The 12,361-nt window shown below is 38.4% G+C and overlaps 1 protein-coding gene across 3 annotated transcripts in view; it reads right to left on the reverse strand.

Annotated features, from left to right (window-relative positions):
- Positions 1–12,361, reverse strand: part of CFAP251 (cilia and flagella associated protein 251) — a 101,640-nt gene that overhangs the window by 23,798 nt on the left and 65,481 nt on the right. For all 3 annotated transcript variants that reach the window (XM_068244853.1, XM_068244846.1, XM_068244863.1), the window contains exons 15-19: positions 11,410–11,583; positions 9,728–9,912; positions 6,556–6,664; positions 4,992–5,155; positions 2,471–2,561 (exon numbers count right to left, since the gene is read on the reverse strand). In XM_068244853.1, coding sequence (XP_068100954.1) covers positions 2,471–2,561; positions 4,992–5,155; positions 6,556–6,664; positions 9,728–9,912; positions 11,410–11,583 — 723 coding nt within the window. The remainder of the gene's footprint in view (positions 1–2,470; positions 2,562–4,991; positions 5,156–6,555; positions 6,665–9,727; positions 9,913–11,409; positions 11,584–12,361) is intronic.

Consider the following 12,361-nt stretch of genomic DNA (forward strand, 5'->3'; position numbering starts at 1 on the left):
AACTGTAATGAAAATAATGTAATAACTTAGCTTATTTTTTACACTCATTTATAACTTGGTTAGTCAGTGTTTGCCTTTGTAAAATTCTTCCTCACCCTGATTTAGAAATTTACCACAGGTGGTGATATCCTTAGTCCTGTCAGGTGATCTCTGGGGAATTTTGGGTTACTGAGAGTTCCGAACCCAGTCTATGTTTTTTTTTTTGGGGGGGGGGGGGGGATACAAGAATTCTGAAAACCTAATCAGCCCAGGCTAATCATCACTGGGAAGGCGGTGGTAAATACCATCATACAGCAATATATAGATATAGGAAGTGTCTCTGATGATTACTGTAGTGGCTGTCCTGAATAATTTACCGCATTCTACTACTTGAATTGTCATGACAGTGCCTCTTTGAGCATGCAGAGGCAGCCATTAATTCAACATTCTGAGATGTTGCTATAAAATATCTTTTAATCAGGGTGACATATAAGACTTCAGGGCTCATCTCCTGCAGGTTTTATTTATAGTATTGCTAATATTAGTATTTCAAATTTTAGTATTACATACCGTATATAACAGCTATTGCAAATAACACCTCATTTATTTTAATAAAGAACATTGCAGACACAACCAAGACACAACTAATAATTTGCTGTTCATATGGATAATTGTCATACAGCCATACCATATCAGTCATACAGCAATGACTTGTTGCTTATGCCAATTCCATAGTCATTCCCTTTCCCGGGGAGAAGTGGGAATATCATAAGTGATCCAGAAAACTTGCACAGGGTTTTCTAAAAATGGTGCCATGAGTCCAGAATAGGCGTGGCTCGAAATGTATCAGCTGTAGGCTCACTAAACCTCAGCGGTTCTGGACGTGTGTCTAGCTTTTAGGGGTGTAAAGAGATAATGTGCATATTCAGCAGTGATGCATTATGGGAGATCTTGCTTGCTTACTTGCAGCTGATTTACTGCAAATACCTCCTATTTTAAGACGGTAAATGTATATTTAGCATTGCTCTTTCAGTAGGAGGGCTTTTGATCTCTTTAAGCCGCTAATATGTTCCTAGTGGTTCAGGGTAACCATGAGCTTTCTGGGTATTCCATGAGTCCAGGCATTGACCTTGCATAAAGTCACTGTAATATGTGGTCAGGCTTCAGCCTCATACAAACTAGCTTTAAAAGGGTATCATTTCCATAGCCCCAGCATGGGATGTTACTATATAATAGATCATTTTTACTTACCGTATATAAGGAACCTCAGTAGAACTAAGGGACCATACAGACACTTGCCACTGGGGCAGATGTATCAAAGCAGTTACAAGTGTTTTTATGACCTGTTTATTCACAATTAGGAAGTGAGTAGTTCTGAGACTAAATTCACTACTCACAAACTAAGAAAACGCTAACTATGCACTGCACTTTTCCAGAAATGTTGTAGTGGTAGAATAGTACAAAGTAGATGATTCCACTTTAAAAGCAGGTGCATAGCTGTCTCACTGATTTATTGAACGGTCACCTTGTACAAAATAGGCGGTTTTGTTCCCCACATGATTAAATTAAAGTGATCTTTCACAGCTGTTGGTCACTATTTTTTCTTGTAAAGGTTGGTGAGAGCCACTTTCCTATTTGAAAGCAAGTGTAAGTAATAGCATGTCTGGATTGACTGACGTGGTTACGTCCAACTTAAAGGGGAACTTCAGTCTAAACAAACATACTGTCATCATGTTACATTAGTTATGTTAATTAGAATAGATAGGTTATATACTCTCTTACCCACCCTGTTTTAAAAGAACAGGCAAATGTTTGTGATTCATGGGGGCTTCCATCTTTGTCATGGGGACAGACATCTTTTTGGTTGAAAGGAGGTGACAAGGAGCAGGAGACACAGTTCCAACTGTCCTGTGTCCTGATTACCCCTCCCAGCTGCACGAGCTAGGCTTCAAATGTCAAATTCAAAATGTAAGAAAAAAAAAATTGCACCAAAACAGCAGAAAGATAACAACAGCATCAGAAATCTCATCATGCTTTGCACAGCATCAGGGGAAAAAAGCCCGGGCAGTTTTCTTCTGTGCAGCTAAAAATGAGGCTTGTATAAGAGAAACATGTTCTGATGCTGTGAAACTGTTAAAGAAACACCAGGCCTTTTCAGTGCTGCTGAGTTGATTTTTAGTCTTTAAGGCCGGTACAGATGTTCTCGGCCAAGGAGGCCAGTTTGACCCATCCCTGCTAAGAATCAAATCCTGTATACAACTGCCCCGATGTGATGCTGAAAGAACCAGAGCCAGCTCAGCGCACTGTTCCCCTCTTTTGTGTACTGCGCAGTGTCCCCCCTCCCTCAACAGCAACAGAATAAGTCATAAGGTTATTGCCCAGCAATGCATCTGTAAGGCACTTTGGCCCTCTAACTGTCTTCTGAGGGATCAAGCCCAGATCCTGGCAGGCACCAATGCTTCATAACATCCCTCCATGGCTTAACACTAACCTTGAATAATGCTCCATCTTTTCCATCTGGCAGCATTCCATAGAAAGGTACCAAACCTTCTCCCCCAAGGGAAGCCACAGCCTCCAAAGCCCTGCAAACCAAACAGAATCGGCCTATGTAAATAACATCTATAAATGTATATGCTTTTATCTATTGAACTTTTGTTTTTAAGATCTCCCACCTCTCTTCAGACTATCATTTGTTCCCAAACTGGAAAAATATCTTATAGGGAAAAAAAATCTACATGAGTAAGAAAATCTGAGAAGGACTGAAGCTGGACCTTCAGTTTCTCCATCTTTTCATTTTATGTTTGTGAATAAAAGGCAGTCTGAAGTTTACATTCTGAACAAAATATTATTTACATAATTTAATGACTTTTATTAACACTTAGACTGCCGTGTACATCTATACGTGTTCTGTGTTTTTGCATGCATATATTTTGGCTTGAATTGTCAATTGTACAACCAAAAGTCGCATGGAACCCTCTCCCCCTTCGCTCGCCCCAGCTCTCTATTCCTAACTAACTTGCTTAATTAAACCCCTTCTCATCACTCAAAAAGGTTTCCAGCAGGAGAAGAATTTCTTTGTGCCTTTCTCTTAATTAATAGATGCGTCCAGGTGCTGGAGGGACATAAGGTGTTTCAGGTCTTCGCAGGAATCCCACATTGAAGGTGTTGTTTCATAGATCCGCTTGTTATAGATGTTTTCCTTCCTGCCATCATGGAAATTAGTGCTATGTCCGGTACTCTTGATGTTTTCCTCTTCCCTCTACCCTGGGTCTATAGGCATTTTTGATTCCTCATATTGCTGTGATATGGACGTCTAAAAGTCAGCTCAATGCCAATGTTCTACTTTACTTGAAATATGCAAATAATTCTAAGTTGATGCAGAATCATGCAAATGTTACAGCAAATTGTTGCAGCTTGAAAATGGACCAATGAAATGCTTTCATTACCATATTTTACAGTAGATTCTTCATAATAATTAGCATAATTCTCAATCATCACAAATTTATTTGCACCTCAATGACAATCCTACTGATTAATGTGGACTTTATTAAATGTCTTGCCCAAATCTACATATACTAAACACAATACAAACATAGCTAGCACTGGCATGTAGCTTTAAAAAAAATAGCTGACAGTGTAAGGGGTTAATGATCACACACCATATCCTCAAAATAAGTCTCCCACACTATATCCTCTGGAATAAGCCCCCAGCCATGCACAGCCGCACCACCACATGTTCCCCTTGATTTGACTTGCAAATTTAATTTGGGACATGCTTCCACAGGTGCGCCAACCTCCATAGCAGACAGGGTGGCATCCTATACAGTACCTGAATGTAAAAACCTAGAATTCGGATGTAGATGGATTTCACTGCATTATACTGATGCAATTTTGTTGATGTCAGAATTTGGTAATTCCAAACATCCCCAACAATCACTATTAAGCTAAAGAGAGGCTTCAGTTCTTGCAATTTAATCTGACCGGTATTACACTGTACACATATACACAACATGCAACACATCAATAGGAATGACCTGTTACAAAACAGGGTAGATCAAATATATGTTAGAACAAAGCACATTTTGTATATTATTATTAATAGTATTATGTAGCCATATAGCGCTGACATCTTTACCTAGATAAAAAATATATAAAGTTTTTTAACATCATGTGCTGTTTCCATTTCACCATAATACCTTATAGTTGTAAATCTGATCTGCCTCCAAACTAAACATAGCCTTAAGGTGCATACACACGCAACTACTAAAGAGAACGACGGGCCCGTCAGACCCTCCTGCTGGGCGGGCGTTCCAGTGATAGTAGAGCGTGTGTACAGTCTATCTGCAGACTGATAAGGCTGTTTCTGAACAATCCGCTCTTAAGCAGCCCATACACTCAGCCGATTTTCTGGCCGACCGATCGATCGATCGATTGCAAATCGGTTGGCCAATCGACCGATCGACGGCCGATTTCGATCGATTTCGATGGATGGAACTTGCAGGGTTGAAAATTTAGGTCGATCTGATGAGATTGCTTATCAGTTTGCATTGGCCTTAATGGAAATCTGATGGCAAAAAAATGCCATCAGATCGAATTTCAATAGATTTCAAACTGAAATCTATTGGAATTCTATCCTGGTAAAAAATGTTCTAAAAACGCATCAGATAGATCATCAGATGCATTTCTTATCTATCTGCTGCCAATCTGACGAGTGTATGGGCACCTTTACTGTTAAAGCAGACACTACACTTGGCACTCCCGTACTTGTAGCATCCAATAGCCCACACTGACCCAGAGTGATGGGAGTGTCAGTTAATATATTACTATAGGTGTTAATTATATGTATCTTGCACTACTATTTTGTTCCTTAAATCTTATGGGAAAATTGCAAACACACTTATTTCAGTGCTATTTTTTTTATATAGTTCTTTGACAACATTATATACTAATTTCAGACCATTTAACACCAAATATTTATCATTTGAGTGCACAGTACTATAAGAAATACTTACTGAAAGTTTGTTTTCCACATTATGACTGTGCAGTCGTTTCCTCCAGCAGTGAACACATACTGACCATCACTTGAGCAGGCAACATTAGCCACTCCATTCGGATGACAGATGAGAGCAATTGACTTGTGTGGGTTTCCATCAACTGGCAGAATCTGCAGACCAACCTATATGATGGAGACACTGGTCACTTTGCAGTTTGTTGGTACTAATCATAGTTATTGCTTAAAACAGGCTATTGCCACTCTTACCTGTATAATGGACTAAAATGGGGAACATCAAAACAATGTATCATATTTACAATGCGAAGTAATAGGAGTACATTTCAATGTGACTCACTGACAAATATATAAAACGTACATCATTACATCATCATGGAAATTTTAAAACCTTCTGTTTTTGCACTTTTCAGTGCAAAACAGACATTTAAAACAATAATTTTGCATTAATGATCAGAGTACACCCACGGTTGTCGCGAGGGGGTAGGCACATTTGCATGCATTATGCCACCATTGGGGTCGCGTGAAATACCGGCAGTTAAAGAAATTTCAGTGTTATTGATATCACCATGTTTTACTACGAGAGCTCAATAAATAGAGACTAATAAAACCTAGCATTTGAAATAAATCAGGACGTTTGTACCTACCTTAGCAAATCAGCCCTTGTACCCATTAATAACTTGGCCTATGAAAATTCTCACTGATATCTTTATATAGTTATTAATTCCCATTGGTACCTGTTTGTAGCTGTTATTTATAATGTCTGCAGTCCTGTTCTTCCTTTTTATCAGAAGTTTAGTTTAATATAAAGCTATACAGGATATAATAGAGTACTGTGTGGACAATTTTTGTAGAAAAATATGCAAGTAGATTTTTTTTAAAGTCTGCTCTAATGACATAAAAACTGCTTGGAGTGTGTCTTGATCTGATAGGTTTAGCTCCACTTTTACATATATTTTTGAGTAGTTGTAGAGAAGGAGTAACAGAAGCAATATTATTATTAGTATTTATATAGCACATACATCTTATACAGTGATTTACATAGTATGTAGTCATAATAGTTTGTGTATATGGCCAAAACTTTATCATTTTTGGTGGAAAAATAATACTACAACTACTGCAAAACCAAGATCATTGTAGGCCAAGTAAAGAATTCACATAATCTAACATCAACTCACCATCTTAGAGTGTTTCCACTCTCACAAAAAAAAAAATTCTAAAAACAGGAATTAGTGCTCATTTTTTTTGTTTATATTTAATGTGTTGGTTTGAAAAAAATGTATATATATATATATATATATATATATACATACATACATACATACATACATACATATATATATATTCAGGGTAAAAAAACATTCACTGGAAGAATGTGTAATTTAAACTTGTAGATATGATTCATTTATTATGAGTTTACTATCCTTGAGGAGAATTCATGGATGAGCAAATCATTGATTTGATCAGGTGATTTATTGTGGTCATGTGATAATGTTTGACATCTACATCCTGTTTTAGAAGAAGAAGCGAGACAAGATCATTACCACCATTGGTTGATTTGTTATTACCTTATCATCTGTAATATAAGCCAGGTAGCCTTTGCTTGGATACTGATTGGAAGGCAAGACTTCCATTTTTCTTACAGGAGATCCAAATGTTGGACTTAACAGCGTCTTTCTGCAACAAGAACATGAACAGATTTGTGTTAAGCAATCTGGACCCCTTCACTTCAATATCCTAGTCTTATTTTCTTTTATTGTGAAACTGGGGAATAGTTAAATGTTTTATATAACAACCTCTCTTATATGTAATGCAAAGAATCTACCACATACTATAATACAAAAATATCTGGCATACCTTTCTATGTTTATGACTGATTTTAATGTATATGGACAGTTTCCCAGATGTTTCTACGTCTGCTCTTATTCCCCATTGCATAAAACAAATAGAGTATATCTGTGAAAAAACATGTAAACTCTGTTTTATTTGCCCTGAAACCACAATGGCAGGATTTCAGCAGAGTTTCAAAAATGTTTGCGTGATAGTACAATTCACAAGTTAATAGCCTTGTACGCAAGTTAATTATGTTAAAAATAAACCCAGAGAAGTTATCAGACTCACAAGTGATGGGGGTAAACAAAATGACTTTGCTATTAGGGATTTCCCTCTAGCTTTCCCTATTCAGCAAGAAAGCAGAGATGGTTTTATCATAGCCAGTCTCTACTCCATTACATTATTATTTTTACCTGTAACTGCTTGTATACACAAGGAACACTCTGCACACTCAGTCAAACAGGGGAGTGCTTAGGGCAAAAAAAATCAATTGAGGGAAGAAAAAAAACAAAACAGCTGCCAATAATGAATAGCACTACTCCATAATTGAAGAAGTGATGGAAAAAATTATACAAACAATTTTATTCAATATCTCATCATTATTTCATGATCAAACAAGGATTTAAAAGAATTTAGAAGCCATGTATCCACTCGGCTCTATTCATGTATTGTAATTACAGGTGAAACTCGAAAAATATCTTGCAAAAGTTCATTTATTTCAGTAATTCACATGCACGGTTCAGAGTTAGAGAACCATGCATGCGCAGGACTTTCAAGCCTGCCGGCGTGATGACGGGTAGCGGGCGGCATAATGACGAGTAGCATGCCAGGTAGGGGCTCGTTCTGGCAACTTCAGGCCGAAGTCGCAGAAGAATGGAGCCGCCTGCGGAACTAGAGAGGAGCCAGGAGGACGTCGGGGGACCTCACAGCCTATGGTGGGCTGGAGGAAGCCCCTGTTAAGTACCAACTGTGTTTTTAAAACCTGCTCAGTATCCCTTTAAAAGGTGAAATTAATGTATGAAATAGGAACGCTTTGCAGGTCTTTTGGATTAATTAGCTGATTAGAGTCTGACACTTTGAGCCTAGAATATTGAACGTTTTCACAATAGTCTAATGGTCTGAGATTTTGATTTTGGGGTTTTCATAAGATGTAATCCATGATCATCAAAATTTAAAAAGTAACATACTATTTACCATAACTTCTGAAATGTATCCCACTGAATTATAATAAATAGCCTTTTTTTTAAATAAAAGCACACATTATATTGCAAGGTTCAAAATATAATACTGAGGTCAATTTATTAATATTATATCAATACAATCCTAGATAAAAAAAAACACTATTAACAAACTTTTATCAACCCCTTAACTGACAAATTCATTTTTTTATGCTATGCGGCACCAGGTTTTCCCTTCTCACCCCCCAGTCTCCCTAAGCCTAATACGGATATATTTACCTGATATGGACACAGGATCGGCTTTCCTCTTCCACCACTGAGCGGCGCTATTAAACAGTTCAAGATAACAGAGCGAGTGCACACCTATGCCTTAAACATCCCAATACATCATATTACAGCGGTGCAGCATCCGGATGAAAAATAGCTATGGATCATAAGTGGCAACAGAGAAAAAGATAATCCAGGAGCAACTTCGCCATTCCAGTTTTCAATAAAACATCCAAAAACTTTAATGCAATTCTTCCGCACCACCTTCACTACCTACTGTTGATAAGTATTGCTTTTTGATGTCTTTTACCCATTGTAACTTTTTTACTGGAAGAATTGCATTAAAGTTTTTGGATGTTTTATTGAAAACTGGAATGGCGAAGTTGCTCCTGGATTATCTTTTTCTCTGTTGCCACTGAGCGGCGCTATACTGCCAATATCCTGCCCGGGGTCCTGATTGCATGATATGACATGAGATCGGGACCTGAATAACGATGTCAGTGGTACTGTGCCGCTTGGTGGTTAATATTTATCTGATCTGGATGCAGGATTGACTCTCTTCTTCCACCAACGTGTGGCACTATACCCCCGACATTCTCTTTTAGGGCCGATCACAAATAAGGTAAATATAAAATTCTCCCTTCACCAGCTCTGCAATAGTCTTGGGGATGAAGCCCAAGAAAAGAGGGCTATAGCAGTCCTGCCCACTGTTATAACTCTGGCAGGGTGATTAAAAGGTTACATTTTTTTATCAATCAATTTTATCCCTAAAAGTGAACTTGAGCCTAAGCTTAGGTTCAAAACAAGATGTTACCCTGCAGAGAGGGAAGCCTAAGCATCTTATTGAGGCTTCACTCTCTTGTTGGCAGCCCTCCATATTCTAATGTCCCCCGTTGCCCCCCTGGAAAATTAGTGACAAGGCATTGTCACTAATCAGATCAGGGGCCGCACAGCTCCACTTCCTTATAAATGGCCGTGCTGTAGCCCCGTGAGCCAGCCCACTCATGTGCAGTAGCCTGTGGCTCCAGCTTACTGCGCATGGGAGATCAGTCAGCTATTGCGCACCCATGAATAAGGAAGAGGAGCTGCGCAGCTCCCATCTGATTCATGACAATGCCTTGCCGCTAATTTTCCAGGGGGGTAATGGGGGACATTAGAATAGAGAGGGAAGCCTCTATAGTATCCTGAGGCTTCCCTCTCTTTAGGTAAGTATCTGATTTTGTGTACCTGAGCTCCGGCTCGGGTACTCTTTAATTAAAGTTCATTTACATGATAAGTTGTTGTTACTAAACTGCATTTTGTATGGATTACATTTTCAAAATATCTGCAACAGATTCTGGTATATGTTTGTAGTATGGATTTGTAAATACCAAAATACTACAGTATACTTTTATGTAAGGTGGAGAACAATGTTGTAGAGTAACAGCAGAGGTAAAAGGCGGGACATGGTATTCCTGTGTACCTGCACATCTTGGTTGTTGCGTTGTAAAGCTTCATTTTATACTGATCATTAGCTACAAGAATAAAGCTTTCTTTACTCAGCGGTGGGTACCAGACTAAACACTGTGGAATGGCACTCTGGTTTATGCGGTCACTGCTCTCAATAAGAAGGCTGTCTTTACTGCTCTTCACAAGATCATATTCCACCTGTTGGATAAAAAGATGAGAGGTTCAGTACAAAGTGGTAGAAATGTACGTCTTCTGTTAACCTCCCTGGTGTTATTTCCAGATTTAGGGTCTAAAAGCCGTGACATTTTTTCACAAGCTTTTAGACCCCAAAAACAAGAAAAAAAAACATACCACAGAGAGATCTGCAGCAGCTCCTGCATATAACTCACTCAGGCATGGGATTACTGCTCTGAGCTGAGGATTTTTGTCCTGAGTCTGACTCGGGATTACTGGTAAGGAGGTTAATGCTAAAAAAAAAAACATAGTAGATAAATAACTGGCAGCGCTTGACCCAGTTACTCGGAGGATTTCAAATAGAATCAGGTGGGAAAATATTTTGAATTGCCAAATCGCAAACAAATCGCATAGCAACGCGATATACTTCATATAGGAGCTCAAACACATTAAAAATGTAGCAGTAATGACAATTACGATTAAGAAAAATTGTGTTGCAAAAGCAGTGCACTAATGGACACATCCTCACACACTTTACATTAGTTAAATGAGTGCTTATTGTTTTACAATCAATAGCAATTGCAATCGGATTGCAAATGCAATTAGTGGAAAATAGCGCTGACAGCTACAATAAACCTGCCGTTACAATTATAGACTGGTCATTTCTTGGTCAAAGGGAAAATGAGCAAAGTCATCAGGGGATCACTGTGGATTATGAAAATGTCTGCTAAATCTGTCTACCTCAACCATGATTGTTCTCTAGTGACCAAAGAGAAAAACTGGATGACTTGTGTTTTAGAAAATGGATTAAGTACATTGTTGGCTGTGTGCATCACAAACTATAACTCGCAAGTGATATGATGATGTCTGTTCATGAAGTATACTTGACTATTTTTTTCTCCACTCTGGGGAATTTATAGATAGGCACTGAGAAAACAGCCAAACTGAAGAAGATGATCACAGCAGCATATCCTTGACACAGCTGTTGAATGAAACAAGAGTTCTGATTGGCTGTTCCCAGCCACTTCTCACTGTTGCTCCAATTTTCTGTTCTCCTGCCTAGATAATTCAGCCAGATTTTGAGTTTCTCACAATCCATAATTTACAAGAGCTGTGAGCAGCTAATTATGTCACATCTTTTTTCACCTTCGCTGTGTGTATCCTTTCACTGGTGGAAAGCCTGCTGAACTTGCTTATTTCCACTGTGAGTGTTTTCTAGTGACGGCAGAAACAAACTATTTATTGTGTTCCAGTCCCTGTGGGCAGAAAGAACTATAGGGCAACTTATATTCATGTAATGTCTGCCTCCTCCAGGAGCATGGAAAATTATCATTTCTGGTCTCCTTTCTGTAATATACAATACTGGAAAGACCTCACAGAATGCAAAAGCACACTCTTCATAAAACTGCACACAATTCAGAAAGAAAGCATAGAACTGACTTAATGTTATACCTGCAAATATTTACTAGACATTTCCTGTTGTGTGTATACTATTTCAGAATACAGAATACATTAACCAACCAGCATCCGATCCTTTCCAAGGGACAGAAGTCTGGGCTCATTGCTATCCAGATGAATGCCAAACAGTAAACTCTGTATTGCTTTATAATGACTACGATGTCTAGCCAAATAATCCCATGACCTGCATCCACTTTGTTCCGTCCGCTGGAACACTGTGACTGTACACTCTTCATCCTGAAATATGGACATCACGTTTCTTTTAAACTATGTATAAAACATGATCAAACAGGTTGTTCAATACATCTTACTAATATCACTATTATACTCATAAAGATGGATCTACACACCATTTGAATGGCAGACTTAAACTAAACCTGAAGTGAAAACAAACTGATGCGATAAACAAGTGTATCCAAATAATTAATCCTAAGTAGGACTTCCTGAAGTCTCATATTCTGAGATTAAACTGTAGAAATGGATAAAAATCTCCTACCCAATAAATTCAGATTAACGAAAATTTAACTGATTGTATTAATCTGACTGGATTGGAGATTTTCATCCACTAGTGGTCCCAAACACTAATTTCCAATTGATCATACGAATCATTGGAAACGAACAATCTTTGGCAAATTGCATCATTAGTGGCCACCTTTAGGCTTGATTCACACTATTTCTGCTCCTCTGCATTTTACTGCAGTGGGCCACAGCACAACCTCAACAGACAAATGGACATGTAGGAAGGGCCCAAGCTTATCTATGGGCCTGTTCACACAGGTTTGTTGTGGTTCTGTCAGTTGTAGTCGACTGTGGAATAGTCTGACCAGTATGTTTTTTCCAGACTCTTAGTTGCATTGCCTCCAGACTCTATGACAGATTTAGGAACAGTACAGAACATCTGTGCAATATGGATTCAGTACCACTCCATAGTGTGAACTGACCATTCTAGTGGTAAAAATAGGTCTATTTCATCATGCTATGTGTCACCTCAGGTACCCTTTAAAAGTAAATGTGT

Source organism: Hyperolius riggenbachi, chromosome 1, assembly GCF_040937935.1.
Source record: "Hyperolius riggenbachi isolate aHypRig1 chromosome 1, aHypRig1.pri, whole genome shotgun sequence".
NCBI lineage: Eukaryota > Metazoa > Chordata > Amphibia > Anura > Hyperoliidae > Hyperolius > Hyperolius riggenbachi.